We start from the raw sequence: 21,951 nt of genomic DNA, 5'->3' as shown, positions 1-21,951 counted from the left end.
TTTTATATTTTTATATATTTGCACATTGTTTTTCTAGCATGCACACATCGCACTGTATGGAATGGCTTCAATCTCGTTACCTTGCGTAATGACAATAAAGCTGATTCTGATTCTGATTCTGAAAGGATTATTACCTTAGGGGAGTGGCTCCACACTGTGTATGGAGAAACAGTTAGCTGCTCAGCCGCCCCACCCACCAGCGCCACGCCGTTTAAAATGTTTCTCCACAAACGGAACGGGGCTTGAAGCAGATGCTACCTGGGTGTACACCGTCAACGCTGAATCACGGAGATGATGCCGACGGACATCTGCCGCGTGTGACGTGGAGGCGTTAGAGCGCGGAGGTGTGGAGTGTGCGGTAATGGCTGGAACCCACCTTATGTCCTTGGATGCCTGGCAGTCCTGGCAGGCCGTCGAAACCTCGGTCACCCTGTGAGGTAACACAGAAAAACGTGCATGTGGATGTGGATGGGTCAACATTTGCAAAGTAATTAGTCAGTCGTTAGTCCCCTTCATTCCACCTGAATCTTAATGTGGGTCAGTTGTAAGCATCCAATGTTATGGGAACAGCTAGGGGAAGTCACCTTCTGTTCCCTTGTCTGATACCAACCTCTTTAGCACCGCCCTAGTGGCTCCCTGGACCTCTTTCAGAGATGTGTGAAAATGGAAAAAATAGTTTTATAATATTTTCTGTAGGAGGAAACATGACACGAACCTTCCTAATTGTTAGAAATCCCACTGTTTATGTTAAACATGCTTCACTGATGAGAGTATTTGGCAAGCATTGGTTTGTCCTACTAATTTTGTCATGTCTGTGTAATCATGTTTTGTTTTAAGTCATGTTTTGTTTAGTTTCTGGCTTTTCACTCCCTTGTCTTGTTTGCATGATTACCCATTAGTTTCACCTGTTCCACGTTTGGACTCATTGTGCACTCTTGATTGTCACCATAGCAACCCATTAGTTTTCACCTGTCACGTCACGCACCTGTTTCACGTCTTGAGTCACGCACCTGTTTTCGTTAATCATGTCTGTAGTATTTAAGTTCAGTGTTTTTCAGTTTGTCTTTCTGACGACCTCACCACATTTATGCTCTGTCCATTCTTTCCATGTCCAATCCTCAAGCAACTATTTTTGTCCAAGCCAAGTAAGTTTTTGTTCCATGTTTATAGTCTTTTTGGTTTCATAGTTTGTTCTCCGCCATTGTGCGTGTTTTTTCGTTTGTACTTTTTTTTGATATATTAATAAATCATGTACCTTCATTCCCGTCTCGCCCGAGCCAACTTTCCGTTGCATCCCGGAAAAGCAAACACCCAAGATCAAGACATGACAAATTTCAGCGATCCTTGAACTCATCGTAGTGTGTATACACTAGGGTTGTACGGTATGCCGGCATTAGTATAGTACCGCGATACTAATGAATCATTTTCGGTACTATATCGCCTCTGAAACGTACCGGTCCCGCAGCATGTAAACAAACGCCATAGGTGGATCTACACCTGACGTCCACTGTAATGATATCAAGTACAGGCACGTATCTAGAAGATACTACTATGATTACGTCGATATTTTTTGGCATCACAACATCTTCTCTTGTTTTTTAAAAATTTAAATTATGTTTATAAAGTCAGTAAATACGTCCCTGGACACATGAGGACTTTGAATATGACCAATATATGATCCTGTAACTACTTGGTGTCGGATTGATACCTAAATGTGTGGTATCATCCAAAACTAATGTAAAGTATCAAAGAAGAGAAGAATAAGTGATTATTACATTTTAACAGAAGTGTAGATAGAACATGTTAAAAGAGAAAGTAAGCAGATATTAACAGTAAATGAACAAGTAGATTAATAATTCATTTTCTACCACTTGTCCTTAATAATGTGTACAAAATAATAGGTGTATAAATGACACAATATGTTACTGCATACGACTAATTAGGAGTCTTTGTTTGTCTACTTACTACTAAAAGACAAGTTGTCTAGTATGTTCACTATTTTATTTAAGGACTAAATTGCAATTGCAATGTGTATATATCATTTATACACACATACACATTGGCCCCCCCCCAGATACATTTTGTCTCTCAATGTGGCCCCCGAGTCAAAATATTTGCCCTGCTTCGAAAAGCTGTGCACTACAAAACATGACCGCAAGTCTTGAACTATAGAAAGTATTTCAATGTAACGGTAATCTACGTCACAGCAGCTCAGACCAGGAACAAAGCAGAGTGGGCGGGGTTTGTTTACAGAGCCGCCAACCCCGAAACGTGAGTGTCAGGAACAGATGCGGAAGCACATTTTTTACAACAAATGTCTGCATAAAAGTGATAATATATCATATTTTTGCATTCATATTTTGCTGTTTGCTACATTTTTGTTGTGTTTTGCTTGATTGTAAATTATGTCTATGGAGGAGCTGGTCTGAGAAGTAAAAAGAATGGTGTTAATATTCAGTGTTTTATTGTTCATAGTTAATATTGTAAATCCCACGTAAAAGAGGAGCGATGTTCATATGTTGTTAATATTCAGTGTTTTATTGTTCATAGTTAATATTGTAAATCCCATGTAAAAAAGGGGTGATGTTCATATGTTGTTAATATTCAGTGTTTTATTGTTCATAGCTAATATTGTAAATCCCACGTAAAAGAGGAGCGATGTTCATATGTTGTTAATATTCAGTGTTTTATTGTTCATAGTTAATATTGTAAATCCCACGTAAAAGAGGAGCGATGTTAATATGTTGTTAATATTTAGTGTTTTATTGTTCATAGTTAATATTGTAAATCCCACTTTCTTTATTTTCATGTACATTTTGGGTGTCCCATTCAGTAAAAAAAACTGTAAAATTCCATTCCGTTTTTTTTGAGGTGGTCTGTCATAACTTTTTTAGAATTCTATCTCGCACATTGCGACTTTTGGTATTAGTGTTCCTGAAAAAAAAAAGGGATTTTACAGCAGATTTTTACAACTAAATGTGTATATATCATTTATACACACGTACACATTGGCCCCCCCCCAGACACATTTTTTCTCTCAATGTGGCCCTTGAGTGGAAATATTTTCCCAGCTCTGTGTTGGACCCTACAGTTTGCTCACCTTAGTGCCCGTTTCACCTGGAATTCCACGCCCGCCATCAGTTCCAGAACGCCCCTATAACACCAATCAAAAGGCTTCAACTCACGAGTGCACCAGATAAGGGTTTTGATCCAGACTGGTACTCACCCTCTTTCCTGCCTTTCCATTACTCCCTTGGGTTCCTGGCAACCCTTGAGGGCCCTGTATTCAAAAGGCAAATGGAGCAAAAAACTAAATAATGCAAGAGGATGAAGGGAAATCGATACGGTGACAAGGACAGAGAATGACGGAGGGAAGCTTGCAGTGATGTAAACATTCTCACCGGAGGGCCGGGGTCTCCTATGTCTCCTTTGTGGCCGGCGGGGCCAGGAGCGCCCTGAAGAGTAAACGTTATTGACACGTGGAGCTAAAAAGTGGCAGTAATCCTTCTTCAAAAAAACGGTCAAGGTCAGAAGTGTGGCTTACCAGCGGGCCTGATCTCCCTGTAAGACCCAGGGGACCTGGGGGTCCCTTCATGGACAGCTGGAGGACAAGTACAGTGTAAATTGCAGTGAATTACTCCTCTTCTGTATTAGACTCCAGGCCCGCAGGCCAAATGTGGCCCTTAAATTACATTGCGTAGATCCTCAAAAACAGCAATGCTAAATTAGGATTTTAATGATGATTAAAAAAAAATTGTAGCCTTGAAAGCCCTCTAAAACAACTTCAAAACCCTCCATCAACGTGTTATATACACACTGCAATTATATATAAAATGTAATAATAGACACTTTCATAACAATATGTAATACGTACAATACACACACTGCAAGTATATATAAAATGTAATAATAGACACTTTCATAACAATATGTAATACGTACAATATACACACTGCAAGTATATATATAATGTAGTAACTGACACCTTCATAACAATATGTAATATGTACAATATACACACTGCAAGTATATATATAATGTAGTAACAGACACCTTCATAACAATATGTAATTTGTACAATATACACACTGCAAGTATATATATATATTGTAATAATAGACACCTTCATAACAATATGTAATATGTACAATATACACACTGCAAGTATATATATAATGTAGTAACAGACACCTTCATAACTATATGTAATATGTACAATATACACACTGCAAGTATATATATAATGTAATAATAGACACCTTGCAAGTATATATATACCGGTAATGTAATAATAGACACCTGCATAACAATATGTAATATATACAATATACACACTGCAAGTATATATATAATGTAGTAACAGACACCTCATAACAAGATGTAATATGTACAATATACACACTGCAAGTATATATATAATGTAGTAACAGACACCTTCATAACAATATGTAATATGTACAATATACACACTGCAAGTATATATATAATGTAATAATAGACACCTTCCTACCAATATGTAATATGCACAATATACACACTGCAAGTATATATATATTGTAGTAACAGACACTTTCATAACAATATGTAATATGTACAATATACACACTGCAAGTAAATATATATTGTAATAATAGACACCTTCATTACAATATGTAATATGTACAATATACACACTGCAAGTATATATATATAATATAGTAACTGACACCTTCATAACAATATGTAATATGTACAATATACACACTGCAAGTGTATATATAATGTAGTAACAGACACCTTCATAACAATATGTAATATGTACAATATACAAACTGCAAGTGTATGTATAATGTAGTAACAGACACCTTCATAACAAGATGTAATATGTACAATATACACACTGCAAGTATATATATATAGTGTAGTAACAGACACCTTCATAACTATATGTAATATGTACAATATACACACTGCAAGTATATATATAATGTAGTAACAGACACCTTCATAACAATATGTAATATGTACAATATACACACTGCAAGTATATATATATTGTAGTAACAGACACTTTCATAACAATATGTAATATGTACAATATACACACTACAAGAACATATATAATGTAGTAACAGACACCTTCATAACAATATGTAATATGTACAATATACACACTGCAAGTGTATATATAATGTAGTAACAGACACCTTCATAACAAGATGTAATATGTACAATATACACACTGCAAGTATATATAATGTAGTAACAGACACTTTCATAACAATATGTAATATGTACAATATACACACTGCAAGTATATATATATATATATAGTGTAGTAACAGACACCTTCATAACTATATGTAATATGTACAATATACACACTGCAAGTCTTTATATAATGTAGTAACAGACACCTTCATAACAATATGTAATATGTACAATATACACACTGCAAGTATATATATAATGTAGTAACAGACACCTTCATAAAAATATGTAATATGTACAATATACACACTGCAAGTATATATATATTGTAATAATAGACACCTTCATAACAATATGTAATATGTACAATATACACACTGCAAGTATATATATAATGTAGTAACAGACACCTTCATAACAATATGTAATATGTACAATATACACACTACAAGTATATATATATTGTAGTAACAGACACTTTCATAACAATATGTAATATGTACAATATACACACTGGAAGTATATATATATATATATATATATATATATATATATATATATATATATATATATATATATATATATAATGTAGTAACAAACACCTTCATAACAATATGTAATATGCACAATAGACACACTGCAAGTATATATATAATGTAGTAACTGACTAGTTCTACAATAATATAGACTGGTAAATGTTGATAACATTCAAAGATTAGCATCAATACGAATGGCCCATCGAATCCTAAATAACACTGCACCAGCGCCACTTAAGCACTTTGTCCAGTTTACATGTACTGTGACAACTAGAAACACACCATGAATTGATTAACGTGGACCCCGACTTAAACAAGTTGAAAAACTTATTGGGGTGTTACCATTTAGTGGTCAATTGTACGGAATATGTACTGTACTGTGTAATCTACTAATAAAAGTCTCAATCAATCAAAAAAAAAACCCAACACAAGCCTCCACTAGGGGGCAGTGTAGCGTACCCAGATGTAAAACCCCTTTTGCACAATCAGCCTTTTTCATATAAAGCGATAAAGGAATGGAACGACCTCACAACAAACTTGAAAAGTCTAACAGATGACTCTTCGTTCACAGTTGAAGTTAAAAAGTGGCTTTGGAGCAAGCAAAGTTGCTCACACGGTCACTAAGGTGGACACTATTTGTATTATATTCATGCATATATATATATTTTTTTATAAATGATGACAGACGTGAACAAAAGCATGTATTGTCTATGAGTTATGATGTAGAGGAGGGGTGGTTGTATTGTATATTAAGGGCATTTTATGACTTTTCTTAATTTCATTACATGCTATAGTATGATTTTATTGTTATAATTTTATTGCATGATTTTTGACAACAAGAGCATGTATTGTCTATGAGTTATGATGTAAAGGAGAGGTGGTTGTATTGTATATTAAGTATGTGTCAATGAAAGGGCATTTTATGACTTTTCTTAATTTGATTACATGCTATAGTATAATGTGTGAATGTTGTCTGTCTATCTGTGTTGGCCCTGCGATGAGGTGGCGACTTGTCCAGGGTGTACCCCGCCTTCCGCCCGATTGTAGCTGAGATAGGCTCCAGCGCCCCCCGCGACCCCGAAGGGAATAAGCGGTAGAAAATGGATGGATGGATGGGCTATAGTATAATTTTATTGTTATAATTTTATTGCATGAAGGGAATAAGCGGTAGAAAATGGATGGATGGATGGATTTTTAACGGCAAAAGCATGTATTGTCCATGTGTTATGATGTAAAGGAGAGGTGCTTGTATTGTATAATAAGTATGTGTCAATGAAAGGGCATTTTATGACTTTTCTTAATTTGAATACATGCTATAGTATAATTTTATTGCATGATTTTAACGACAAGAGCATGTATTGTCTATGAGTTATGATGTAAAGGAGAGGTGGTTTTATTGTATATTAAGTATGTGTCAATGAAAGGACATTTTATGACTTCTTAATTTGATTACATGCTATAGTATGATTTTATTGTTATAATTTTATTGCATGAAGGGAATAAGCGGTAGAAAATTGATGGATGGATGGATTTTTAACGGCAAAAGCATGTATTGTCTATGAGTTATGATGTAAAGGAGAGGTGGTTGTATTGTATAATAAGTATGTGTCAATGAAAGGACATTTTATGACTTTTCTTAATTTGATTACATGCTATAGTATAATTTTATTGTTATAATTTTATTGTGTGATTTTTAACGACAAGAGCATGTATTGTCCATGTGTTATGATGTAAAGGAGAGGTGGTTGTATTGTATATTAAGTATGTGTCAATGAAGGACATTTTATGACTTTTCTTAATTTGATTACATGCTACAGTATAATTTTATTGTTATAATTTTATTGCATGATTTTTAACGACAAGAGCATGTATTGTCTATGAGTTATGATGTAAAGGAGAGGTGGTTTTATTGTATAATAAGTATGTGTCAATGAAAGGACATTTTATGACATTTCTTAATTTGATTACATGCTATAGTATAATTTATTGCATGATTTTTGTATCTCTTTAATTTAGGTTGCCAGGGACTGCAAATGGAAATTAGCTATTTATGTTTTCATGCCTTCAAATAAAGACTGAACTAAAAACAGCAGAGCACTCTTGTCATACAGACAGGATCCCTGCGACTATTTAGAAACTAGCAAAGCCTTGTTCTAGAACTTACCTGGGCTTGCTGTATGATGGCTTGTGCTTGGGCCTCCTGGGGGGACACCACTGGCCCCTTTTGGGAATCTCCTCCATAGTGGAACTGAGGGCAAGAATGAAGCAGTCAGAGGAGTGGATGAAGCTCGGTCAAACAGCTCCCCCTTGTGGCCACACTGTGTCATGTGTGCAGGACTGGGTCAGTCAGGTCTTACTGGGAGCATCAGCAAGGTTCCTGGTGGACCCGGAACACCGTCAACCCCGGAGAGACCAGGGCGTCCTGTTGGACCCTTAAAAGACATGAAAAGGATGAGCTTGATACATGTTTTAGTTTGTAAGTCTAATTAAACATCAGTCATCCGTGCTAATCTGATTAAAATGTCTTTTTTTTTAATTTTTTTAAATCCAATAGATTAAGGGATTCATTTGGGGAAATGTTTGCACAGTGATTTCATTAAAAGATTGCCGTTTGATTTGATCTCAAGAAGTAATCTTAGTTGTGGTCACTTGTAGTCCTGTGTTGTGTTGTGCACAGTGAGCAAGCACAGCCAGCACAAAAAAGGAGGTCAAGTGTGTGTGTACGTGTATGTGTGTGTGTACGTGTATGTGTGTGTGTGTTCTTGTATTTGTAGCCTTCTTGAGACATCAACAAGGAAAAGTAGCTTCCATATGAGGACCGGTGAACAAGTTAGGAGTAAAATCATGGTCCCAATACAGGAAAACTATTGCATCTAATAGAGAGCCAAATACTAGAGTCCGTGAACATTGCTCCAAAGTCAGGATTTTTTGTTGATTTAATGTGCATTCAAAAGTAAACATTGACAGGTGCAAAGGCAGCAATATATGATAAAACAAGCTAAAGAAGGACTTCCCTATTCATCCCCGGAAAAAAAAACCCCGCCAGGTGAACGGCTGATTTTACGACTTCCGGTGCTGACGTAAGACAACCCGCGTCAAAATGATGGTGGTCCCAAAAAGGAGGGATTTTTCAAAATGACTATGTGTCGGTTTTAAAAGTGCTCCCCCTATGGTCAACATATAAAATACAAGTGTGTGTAAAAAATTGAAGCGCTCCCCCTCTGGTCAACATATGAAATAACAAGTGTGTGTAAGAAATTTAAATGCGTCCCCTTTGGCCAAAATTAATGAAAAAAAATTAAATTTGTATATAGAGACATACTGTAATAACTTGAAGTAAATAATGAAGATTAAAAACCAATTACAAACAAAAAATTATAAAAAAACTCTAAAAACTGACCTTTTTCATATTTGCATAGTATGTATATATTATTAATGTTGTAAATACACATCGTTATATATCTAGAGAGGGTGGTCCTAAAGAAGGAGGCATTTTTTCCGAGGTATCAAGAAGGTAACAAATACAAGAATGTGTGTGTGTGTGTATGTATGTTTGTGTGTATGTGTGTGTTCTTGTATTTCTAGCCTTCTTGAGACATCAACAAGGAAAAGTAGCTTCCATATGAGGACCGGTGAACAAGTAAGGACATAAATCATGGTCCCAATACAGGAAAACCATTGCATCTAATAGAAAGCCAAATACTAGAGTCCGTGAACATTGCTCCAAAGTCAGGATTTTTTGTTAATTTAATGTGCATACAAAAGTAAACATTGACAGGTGCAAAGGCAGCAATATATGATAAAACAAGCTAAAGAAGGACTTCCCTATTCATCCCCGAAAAAACCCGGCAGGTGAACAGCTGATTTTACGACTTCCGGTGCTGACGTAAGACAACCCGCGTCAAAATGAGAGTGGTCCCAAAAAGGAGGGATTTTTCAAATTGACTATGTGTCGGTTTTAAAAGTGCTCCTCCATCTGGTCAACATATGAAATACCAAGTGTGTGTAAAAATTTCAAGTGCTCCCCCTCTGGTCAACATATGAAATAACAAGTGTGTGTAAAATATTTAAGTGCTTCCCCTCTGGTCAACATATGAAATAACAAGTGTGTGTAAGAAATTGAAATGCGTCCCCTTTGGCCAAAATTAATGAAAAAAAATTAAATTTGTATATAGAGACATACTGTAATAACTTGAAGTAAATAATGAAGATTAAAAACCAATTACAAACAAAAAATTCAAAAAAACCTCTAAAAACTTACCTTTTTCCTATTTGCATAGTATGTATATATTATTAATGTTGTAAATACAAATGTTTATATATCTAGAAAGGGTGGTCCTAAAGAGGGAGGCATTTTTTCCGAGGTATCAAGAAGGTAACAAATACAAGAATGTGTGTGTGTGTTTGTATGTGTGTGTTCTTGTATTTCTCGCCTTCTTGAGACATCAACAAGGACATGTAGCTTCCATATGAGGAGGTGTGAACAAGTTAGGACATAAATCATGGTCCCAATACAGGAAAACCATTACATCTAACAGAGAGCCAAATATTAGAGTCCGTGAACATTGCTCCAAAGTCAAGATTTTTTGTTGATTTAATGTGCATTCAAAAGTAAACAGGTGCAAAGGCTTGGTGAACAGCTGATTTTACGACTTCCGGTGATCCCAAATTGACTGTGTGTCCGTTTTAAAAGTGCTCCCCCTCTGGTCAAGATATGAAATAACAAGTGTGTGTAAACATTTGAAGTGCTCCCCCTCTGGTCAACATATGAAATAACAAGTGTGTGTAAACATTTAAAGTGCTCCCCCTCTGGTCAACATATGAAATAACAAGTGTGTGTGTAAAAAAAAAAAGAAATTGAAGTGCTCCCCCTCTGGTCAACGTATGAAATAACAAGTGTGTGTAAAAATTTGAAGTGTTCCCTCTCTGGTCAACATATGAAATAACAAGTGTGTGTAAACATTTAAAGTGCTCCCCCTCTGGTCAACATATGAAATAACAAGTGTGTGTAAAAATGTAAAGTGTTCCCTCTCTGGCCAACATATGAAATAACAAGTGTGTGTGTAAAAAAAAAAAATTAAAGTGCTCCCCCTCTGGTCAACTTATGAAATAACAAGTGTGTGTAAAAATTTGAAGTGTTCCCTCTCCGGTCAACATATGAAATAACAAGTGTGTGTGTAAAAAAAAAAAAAAAAAAAAAAAAAAAAAAATTAAAGTGCTCCCCCTCTGGTCAACATATGAAATAACAAGTGTGTGTAAGAAAATGAAATGTGCCCCATTTGGCCAAAATTAATGATTTTTTTTTTTTAAATAAATATGTATACAAAGACATACTGTAATAACTTGAAGATTAAAAACCATTTACAAACAAAAAATAACAAAAAAACACAAAAAAATAAAAGCTTACCTTTTTTTATATTTGCATAGTATGTATATATTATTAATGTTGTAAATACACATTTTTATATATCTAGAGAGGGTGGTACTAAAGAGGTAGGCATTTTTCGGAGGTTTCAAGAAGGTAACAAATACAAGAATGCGTGTGTGTGTGTGTGTGTATGCGTGTGTGTGTGTGTGTGTGTGTGTGTGTGTGTGTGTGTGTGTGTGTGTGTGTGTGTGTGTGTGTGTGTGTGTGTGTGTGTGTGTGTGTGTGTGTGTGTGTGTGTGTCAACACGAGTCCCCTCAGTCCAGCCAGTTGAACTCTGGTGAACTGCACCCATGTAATCCTCGTGAAGTATTTTAATCGGAGGTCAGAGAAGAGCCGGCGGCCAAATGCTGCACTCACCACTTCACCAGGATCTCCGAAGGGCCCCGGGGGGCCGGCTGGTCCGGCCGGACCAGGAAGTCCCTGAAAAGTCCAACAACATTTTGTCGGTCAGACTTTATTCATCTTTGAAACGCAAATAATATTAATAATATCTCCTCAAATAGTGGCTTTTGCTCTACACTTGATGAGTAATAATGAGTTTCATTGTTGATTTAAGGCTCTCCATCCTAGGGTTGTACGCTATACCGGTTCTAGTATAGTACCGCAGTACTAATGAATCATATTAGGTACTATACTGTTTGAAAAGTACTGGTTCCCGGGCATGACGGGGCGTCTTCACATCATGACATTGCTGGTTTTACGAGCAGAGGAGCATGTTCGGCAGCGCACACACACAGAGTACTTACAAGCAGACACAGTGTGTAGACAGCAAAGGTAGAACAGACGCATTTTGGTGATAAAGGTGAAGTTATAACACTGAAACACCCTCAGGAAGAGGTGCTTTAAGACATGGCTAGAAAGCAAGCGGCTAACGTCCATCCGCAGTGTTTTAACTACTTCTAAATCACTAATCCTCGCCTCCGTGGCGACAAATAAAGTGCGTTTCTTACAAGGAACATTATCACTGGAGGACGAGGAATAGCTAAACATTAAACACCCCTGAATGTAAACAAATGCCTAACATCCATTGTAATGATACCAAGTACAATAGCGTCACAAAATATGTTTTCCTTTTTTTTAAATTTAATATTATATTTATAAAGTCAATAAATACGTCCCTGGACACATGAGGACTTTGAATATGACCAATGTATGATCCTGTAACTACTTGGTATCAGATCGATACCTAAATGTGTGGTATCATCCAAAACTAATGTAAAGTATCAAAGAAGAGAAGAATAAGTGATTATTACATTTTAACAGAAGTGTAGATAGAACATGTTAAAACTGAAAATAATCACATATTAACAGTATATAAACAAGTGGAGTAATTATCAATTTTTACAGTTTGTCCCTCATAATGTGTACAAAATAATAGGTGTATAAATGACACAATATGTTACTGCATACGACTAATTAGGATTCTTTGTTTGTTTACTTACTACTAAAAGACAAGTTGTCTAGTATGTTCACTATTTTATTTAAGGACTAAATAACAATAATAAACATATGTTTCATGTACCCTAAGATTTGTTGTTAGAATTAAGCCAATAATGACATTTTTTGTGGTCCCCTTTATTTAGAAAAGTACCAAAAAGTAGCGTCACAAAATATTTTTTTCCTTTTTTTTAAATTTAATATTATGTTTATAAAGTCAGTAAATACGTCCCTGGACACATGAGGACTTTGAATATGACCAATGTATGATCCTGGAACTACTTGGTATCGAATTGATGCCCAAATTTGTGGAACTACTTGGTATCGGATCGATACCTAAATGTGTGGTATCATCCAAAACTAATGTAAAGTATCAAAGAAGAGAAGAATAAGTGATTATTACATTTTAACAAAAGTGTAGATAGAACATGTTAAAAGAGAAAGTAAGCAGATATTAACAGTATATAAACAAGTGGAGTAATTATCCATTTTTACAGTTTGTCCCTCATAATGTGTACAAAATAATAGGTGTATAAATGACACAATATGTTACTGCATACGACTAATTAGGAGTCTTTGTTTTTTTACTTACTACTAAAATACAAGTTGTCTAGTATGTTCACTATTTTATTTAAGGACTAAATAACAATAATAAACATATGTTTCATGTACCCTAAGATTTGTTGTTAAATAAAGCCAATAATGCCATTTTTTGTGGTACCCTTTATTTAGAAAAGTACCGAAAAGTAGCGTCACAAAATATTTTTTTCCTTTTTTTTTAAATTTAATATTATGTTTATATAGTCAGTAAATACGTCCCTGGACACATGAGGACTTTGAATATGACCAATGTATGATCCTGGAACTACTTGGTATCGAATTGATGCCCAAATTTGTGGTATCATCGAAAACTAATGTAAAGTATCAAAGAAGAGAAGAATAAGTGATTATTACATTTTAACAGAAGTGTAGATAGAACATGTTAAAAGAGAAAGTAAGCAGATATTAACAGTATATAAACAAGTGGAGTAATTATCCATTTTTACAGTTTGTCCCTCATAATGTAGACAAAATAATAGGTGTATAAATGACACAATATGTTACTGCATACGACTAATTAGGACATACTTGCCAACACTCCCGGATTTTCCGGGAGACTCCCGAAATTCATCGCCTCTCCCAAAAACCTCCCGGGACAAATTTACTCCCGAAAATCTCCCGAAATTCAGGCGGACTCAGGTCCTCCACAATATAAAAAAGCGTACCTGCCCAATCACGTTATAACTATAGAATGATGTTGGGGTCGAGTTCTTGGTTTCTGATGTGGGTTTATTGTTAGGCAGTTTCATTAACGTCCTCCCAGCGCGGCAACAAAACACAACAACAGCAGTCACTTTTTTGTCTACCGTAAAGCAGTTCGTCTGCCGTAAACAGCAATGTTGTGACACTCTTAACCGGGACAATACTGCCATCTAGTGCATTTGATGAAAGCACTTTTGTGCGTGCCACACATCAATGCATCATCAGAGAGGGTGTTCAGCATGGTTCGAAAAATAGTGACAGAGAATAGAACAAGGATGGACAATTCAACCCTTAACTCAACAATGAGTAGATGAGTGTTATGTGTGTGTATATGTGTAAATAAATGAACACTGAAATTCAAGTATTTATTATATATATATATATATATATATATATATATATATATATATATATATATATATATATATATATAAATAATAATTAAAAAAAATATATATATAATAAAATAAATAAATATATATATATATATATATATATATATATATATATATATATATATATATAATTCTAGCTGTAAATATACTCCTCCCCTTTTAACCACGCCCCCGTCCCACCCCGACCATGCCCACCCCCATCCCCCCACCTCCCGAAATCGGAGGTCTCAAGGTTGGCAAGTATGAATTAGGAGTCTTTGTTTGTTTACTTACTACTAAAAGACAAGTTGTCTAGTACGTTCACTATTTTATTTAAGGACTAAATTACAATAATAATTCATGTACCCTAAGATTTTTTGTTAAAATAAAGCCAATAATGCCATTTTGTTGTGTTCCCCCTTATTTAGAAAAGTACCAAAATACATACTAAAATATTGGTATCCAACTCCATCCTGACAAAAAAAACATTATTGTAATAGACTTGATATGTTATTTAGTCACATTATGGGTTGTGTGGGTTCAAAATGCTATAATTCTGGTCTTCAGGACCTATAACTATACCATACCTGCCAACTTTTGAAATCAGAACAACCTAGTAGCCATGGTCCAGGGGCCGCAGGCCCCGGTAGGTCCAGGACAAAGTCCTGGTGGGGGGTTCAGGGCCCCGACGCAAAATGATTATTATCATTCAGACAGGTTAAAATGTTGCTAAAACCATCACTTTTCTATCAGTCACAGTGACTTTTCAAATTAATAAAGAGTAATAGAATAGTATGATAGTTATATGTTACTTGTTTTGAACATGTTATCGTTATCACAAATAAAAAGACATACAGTACACAGAAATTATTTTTGATTTGATTTATTGTTTATGTAATAAAAGATTTACTTAAAATTGTATGTTTTGTGAGTTTTTTTATGCTACGAACTGTACTTACCGGCGATGTAAACCGAAGGAGACATTTCCGTAATGAAAGCTGCAACACCCTTTTTAGATCCCATCATCACTGCAGCATTATCGGCAGCAAAGCAAACCAAATTCTGCCAAGGATTTTCGTTTGAGTCTATTTCTTCCGCGAGTATTTTGTAAATGTTCTCGCCTGTGGAAGCCGTATTGCATTCCCTCAAAGACAGAAGTACTGACAATACTTTTCCAATGTCGTCATCGAAATATCGAACACAAATGGGGTACAGTTTTACATCGTCATAATCGGTGCTGCCGTCAGTCGACATGCTAAATGGTTCCGTCTTCATGACATCAGCGATACTTTTTGAGGATTCTGTTCCAAGACACTGAATAATGTTTGATGTTTTGGTTCGACCACATCCATATTCTTTGGCGATTTTCGAGTCGGGAAACATTTTCCGAAATAACTGTCCCATGTGATCAGCCAGTGCGATTGGAAGTCCATGCTCAATTATTGCCTCCGTAAATAAAACTTCGGCATTTATCACATCCAAAGAATCTGTTTGGGCGACGAAAAACGTTGAAAGTTTTCCACTTGTATCGCTAGCAGTGTTGGGTTAGTTACTGAAAACCAGTAACTAGTTACAGTTACTAGTTACTTTACTTCAAAAGTAACTCAGTTACTAACTCAGTTACTTACACCAAAAAGTAATGCGTTACTGTGAAAAGTAACTATTTAGTTACTTATTTTTTTCCCCCTTTTTTTAAGGCTCCCATTAATGCCCTTTTAGCCTTCGTTTCAGTACTGTTATTGCACTGGAGAATAATACAATGTGTTGATCAACTTGACATGCATTTGCATCACTGAACTCTGCTAAGCAATGTGCTCTACATACAACACACAAAGACAAAGATATGTTTCAAAGGGCCAATTTATTTCAGGCCACAACAAATTGACAAAACTATTTTAAATAGCTGCAACATAACATACATAAGTAACAAACTGCATAATAACAACATAGCTGTAAAGCTGGCTTCACCCAAGGAAGGCACACATGACATACACAAAGCCTAATCAGGCATTTTTTCTCTCTCAAGGAATTGTGAAATAAAATCATGTATTCAGGAGATCAACACTGTAGTGAAGCCCAGAAGACTCTACACATTTCCCCAGTTTTAGTTTAGAGAAAATGAAAGATTGGCCTGGCCCACTAGCATCCCTCTTTATGTTTGTGAACTTTATAGTCTATACATTTAGAGTGATGTGATAATCAAACACTCTAGAAGTCTAGAATGAAATAGTATATAAGAGAATTGACAGTGTGTACCTTCAATGATGAGCAGAGGCAGAGTTTGGAGTGTTTTCTTTAGCTCGCTTTCCATGTTTATGTACTCACTGTCGTTTGTTGCCGGTATCATGCTATTTAGCTGCCAGAAAACGGGTGACTCCACTGTAGAAATAGCCTGCATGTCTTCTAGCACATACGCTGCAATGGCTCTATCAATGTTGTCCTGGCTAGCATTGCCTCCGTTAAAATCCTTAGGTGGAGGTGAAGTGGCATCGGAGTCTGTGTCTCTCTTTACTAGCTTCGTCAAAGCATGTTGCTTATGTGGCGTGGCGAAGTTGGGAGAGTGGCCGTGCCAGCAATCTGAGGGTTACTGGTTCAATCCCCACCTTCTACCATCCTAGTCACGTCCGTTGTGTCCTTGAGCAAGACACTTCAACCTTGCTCCTGATGGGTCCTGGTTAGTGCCTTGCATGGCAGCTCCCGCCATCAGTATGTGAATGTGTGTGTGAATGGGTGAATGTGGAAATAGTGTCAAAGCGCTTTGAGTTCCTGAAAAAGGTAGAAAAGCTATACAAGTATAACCCATTTACATTTATGTAGCTGTTTCAGCAGATTTGAATTGCTGTTTTGGGCAGTATTCCCGGGTGCGGTCACTGTTGCTACTCACTGCTCCCCTCACCTCCCAGGGGGTGATCAAGGGTGATGGGTCAAATGCAGAGAATAATTTCACCACACCTAGTGTGTGTGTGTGACAATCATTGTCACTTTAACTTTAAGTAAATGGGATCTTTGATCCAAGACACAACTTACATTTAACTAAAATGTTATTTTCTTTGTGCTCGACAAAAGAAAAGTAGTGACAATGTCTCCATGTAACTCGACTTCTGGCTTCGCCATGATGTCTTTTTAGTTGTTATGAGAGTAGCGTGTGTGTGTGTGTGTGTGTGTGTGGCCCTTTAAGAAATGACAGCATGTGAGGTGAGTGACGTCAGTGAGTGAGTGGGCGAGAGAGGTGAGGGAGCGCAACAGGTGCTCTAGCTTGGTGGATGGCTGCGTGCAAGACACCATTAAAGTCACAAAATTGCAACAAACCGCCGGCCTCGTCATTCACCCTCGAGTCCGGAGCTGTAAAGACCCACTGCCGGGTAAAGTGAAGGGTGTTAGCCCCGGAGTACATAGGCCCTGGAGGAACGTCTCCCCTGCGCTCCGCTCCTCGGTCGAGGAAAGCACGCCTTTTCTTTTCCTTGTGAGACAGAAGGACGACACTTCTTCTGTTTCTAGCCGATACTACATTAAAAAATAACGTAAAATAACGCAGTAACGCATCATGTAGTAACGGTAACTGAGTTACTGGATATAAAAAAATAACGCGTTAGATTACCAGTTACCGCCGAAACTAACGGCGTTACAGTAACGCGTTACTTAGTAACGCGTTAGTCCCAACACTGATCGCTAGCAACGGCATTAGACTTGTGTTTTTTTGTCCCAACGTGGTCTTTTACATCGCTAATTCCTCCGTGTCCGATCGAAAAATCTTGTCTGCACAAGGTGCAATTCGCGTAGTTTTCACCCCTTTTGGAACGGATAATTATTCCCGGATAGGCTTTTGAATATTCTTCACGGAATGACTGCAGTTTTCTTTTCGGTTTAAGACTCGTTTGCGATTTTTCTCCCGCTGATTCCATGATCGTTCGCTCGTTTGGAAACAATGGCAACTGGTGCCTCGTGCTTGGCAGCGGTGCTATAAATAGCCTCGCGCATGGCATTCGGAATGGCTCGATAGGAAGTTACGGGAAGCAGTGTCGATTGTCATTGTTGTTACGCGATTTCGTGAATAAAACTTTAAAAAAAAATTTTTTTTTTAATTAATGAAAAACCATATTTTTTATCACTGCAACCGTAACCCGGAATAGGTTGATGAAAACCGTACTAATTAGGGGAAAACCGGAGTAATTGGCAGGTGTGCTATACCCTCTGTTTAGTCCTAGCACAGGGGTCGGCAACCCAAAATGTTGAAAGAGCCTTATTGGACCAAAAATACAAAAACAAATCTGTCTGGAGCCGCAAAAAAATTAAAAGCCATATTACATACAGCTAGTGTGTCATGACATATACATTGAATTAATATGACTTAAAGGAAACTAAATGAGCTCAAATATAGCTAAAATGAGGCATAATGATGCAATATGGACATATAGCTAGCCTAAATAGCATGTTAGCATCGATTAGCTCGCAGTCATGCAGTGACCAAATATGTCTGATTAGCACTCCACACAAGTCAATAACATCAACAAAACTCACCTTTGTGGACTCATGCACAACGTTAAAAGTTTGGTGGACAACATGAGACAGAAAAAGAAGTGGCATAAAACCATACTTGCCAACCTTGAGACCTCCGATTTCGGGAGGTGGGGGGGTGGGGGCGTGGTCGGGGGTGGGGCGGGGCGTGGTTGGGGGCGTGGTTAAGAGGGGAGGAGTATATTGACAGCTAGAATTCACCAAGTCAAGTATTTCATACATAAATATATATATATATATATATATATATATATATATATATATATTAGAGATGCGCGGTTTGCGGGCACAACCGCGGAGTCCGCGGATTATCCGCGGATCGGGCGGATGAAATTAAAAAAAATTAGATTTTATCCGCGGGTCGGGTCGGGTCGGGTGATTGAAATAAAAAAAAATTAGATTTTAAATAGATTCAGGCGGGTGGCAGTTAAACCAATTCGGAAATATATATACATAGTTAAATGTTGTTACCCACATATGAAAAACGAGCAGGCACCTGCAGCATATGCCACAACAGAAGAAAAAAAAAAAAAGAGATGGACACTTTTACGGAGCGGAGAAGGCCCCCGACGCCTCGCCGGGGTCCGGGACCAAGGCCCCTTCCCCCGAGAGGGCCCCACCGGGAGCCGTAGCTGAGGCGATCGTCGGGCCCATATACCCGGCCGTCGCCGGCAGCCAGACGCGCTTGGAGGTGCGCTCAGCGCGGCTCCCATATGATTGCGCACTGGTGTGCGTTTGGGTCGTGACAGCGAGGGACGCGAATGTCTGTGCTGCATTGGATCAGTCTCCTTTCTTTAACAGGCAAAAGCTTTATAACCTCACTAATGCCTTGCATCGTCTATATTAGATATATAACAACGGGCGGGTGCGGGCGGATGGCGGGCGGGTGCGGTTCTGATCAAATGTTACATCGGGTGGATGGCGGATGGTTGACGACTTTCTGATGCGGTTGCGGATGAAATAATTGCCTATCCGCGCATCTCTTATATATATATATATATATATATATATATATATATATATATATATATATATATATATATATATATATATATATATATATATATATATATACATCCTGAAAATATGCAAACAAAACTGTGTTTAGATAATTGATACTTCAAACATGCATAAATAAATATAACATGAATATAACATAACTTGGTTTCTGAGAGCTTCAAAATGTAATGAATAAAATACTAAAGTTGTTCATAAACAAGCAATTATTTTAATAATTAAATATGGTAATTTTAAATGAATTATTATGATAATTTAAAATTAATTATTTCAAATATGTTTATTTTAATGTAACATTCTATGGCTGGATGTAATAAGGAGTCAGAAAAAATTTAAATAAAAATACAATTAATTTTGATGTTTTTAGCAAAATATAGTAAAAATGTATTATTTTTTTTGTTTGTTTTTTTTAATTAATAAATATATTTATTTTTAGGTAAGATAAACATAATAATACAATGTATCACTAGTCTGGATGATTTAGTTCTCGAAAAAAGGCTGTCCTCACTCAGGTCCGCATGGAGCTGGAGGGGGCGTGGCCTCCAGCTCCGGCTGAAAATCGGGAGATTTTCGGGAGAATATTTGTCCCGGGAGGTTTTCGGGAGAGGCGCTGAATTTCGGGAGTCTCCCGGAAAATTCGGGAGGGTTGGCAAGTATGCATAAAACACGTCCTAGAAAGTCGCAGAAAGATATACATGTAAATAAACTAAGGTGAGTTCAAGGACTGCAAAAATTAGTAGGACAAAACGGCGCTCGCCAAATACTCGAATCAGTGAAGCATGTTTAATATAAACAGTGTGCTTTATAACAATTAGGGAGGTTTGTGTCATGTTTGTCCTCCTACAGAAACCATATTAAAACAAAAAATAAAATTTTTTCCCCCCTCATCTTTTTCCATTTTTCATACATTTTTTAAAAAGCTCCAGAGAGCCACTAAGGCGGCGTTAAAGAGCCGCAGGTTGCCGACCCCTGAACTATACCCTCTGTTTAGTCCTAGCAGGACTTTCACTGCACAGCATACTTGCCAACCTTGAGACCTCCGATTTCGGGAGGTGAGGGGATGGGGGGTGGGGGGCGTGGTCGGGGGTGGGGCGGGGGTTGTGGTTGGGGGCGTGGTTAAGATATATATATATATATATATATATATATATATATATATATATATATATATATAAGAAATACTTGACTTTCAGTGAATTCTATATATATATTTTATTACATATATATATATATATATATATATATATATATATATACATATATATATATATATATGTATACATATATATATGTATATATATATATATATATATACATATATATATGTATATATATATATATATATATATATTTTTTTTAATTATTATTTATATATATATATATATATATATATATATATATATATATATATATATATATATATATATATATATATATATAAAATAAAAACTTGAATTTCAGTGTTCATTTATTTACACATTTACACACACACATAACACTCATCTACTCATTGTTGAGTTAAGGGTTGAATTGTCCATCCTAGTTCTATTCTCTGTCACTATTTCAGAACACACACATTATACAAATATACATTATAAAATCAATAAGAAAACGGGAGCTCTAATTTGGGAGTCTGAATTAGGATCAGAAGTTCCTATACACACATTGCGCACTCACGTCGCCTTTTTGCATTGATTACTGCAGCTGTGCACTGGATTCATTCACAAATACAAACTACAACTCACAAACACTTTAGAGTTAGGCTCCACCATCAGAATGTGTACTTAAACTTATAAAGATCACATGGATATTATTCAGTGAGTTGATCCACCAAAACTAACCTGTTATACAGGAGGAAAAAGCACACAGGACGTTTCAATTGTTCACAGACTGGTCGCGCTCATCAGAATGACAAGACACTTCCGGTCTGCAGGTGATAGCCTTCAATTGGGAAGAAACGCCCTACTGCTCCCTACTGACCAATGTGAATACTGATAAATGTGGAATGACAGCTCCAAAAACGAATTCAAACCACAAAATAAAATAAATAAATCAACACAAAAATGTGACACATTATGGGTGGGTCACATATGCATGTACAGTAGATGGCAGTATTGTCCTGTTTAAAAGTGTCACAACATTGCTGTTTACG

General features: G+C 36.5%; 1 protein-coding gene across 1 annotated transcript in view; it reads right to left on the bottom strand.

Annotated features, from left to right (window-relative positions):
* The window catches only part of col5a3a (collagen, type V, alpha 3a), a 223,546-nt gene that overhangs the window by 161,231 nt on the left and 40,364 nt on the right, over positions 1-21,951 (bottom strand). The window contains exons 8-15 of the mRNA XM_072916024.1: positions 11,512-11,574; positions 8,084-8,158; positions 7,891-7,974; positions 3,545-3,601; positions 3,402-3,455; positions 3,227-3,280; positions 3,101-3,154; positions 377-430 (exon numbers count right to left, since the gene is read on the bottom strand). Of these exons, the coding sequence (XP_072772125.1) occupies positions 377-430; positions 3,101-3,154; positions 3,227-3,280; positions 3,402-3,455; positions 3,545-3,601; positions 7,891-7,974; positions 8,084-8,158; positions 11,512-11,574 (495 nt within the window). The remainder of the gene's footprint in view (positions 1-376; positions 431-3,100; positions 3,155-3,226; positions 3,281-3,401; positions 3,456-3,544; positions 3,602-7,890; positions 7,975-8,083; positions 8,159-11,511; positions 11,575-21,951) is intronic.

Source organism: Nerophis lumbriciformis, linkage group LG24, assembly GCF_033978685.3.
Source record: "Nerophis lumbriciformis linkage group LG24, RoL_Nlum_v2.1, whole genome shotgun sequence".
Taxonomy (NCBI): domain Eukaryota; kingdom Metazoa; phylum Chordata; class Actinopteri; order Syngnathiformes; family Syngnathidae; genus Nerophis; species Nerophis lumbriciformis.
The sequence above is the reverse complement of the archived record's forward strand: the minus strand, read 5'-3'. Positions and strand labels throughout refer to the sequence as shown.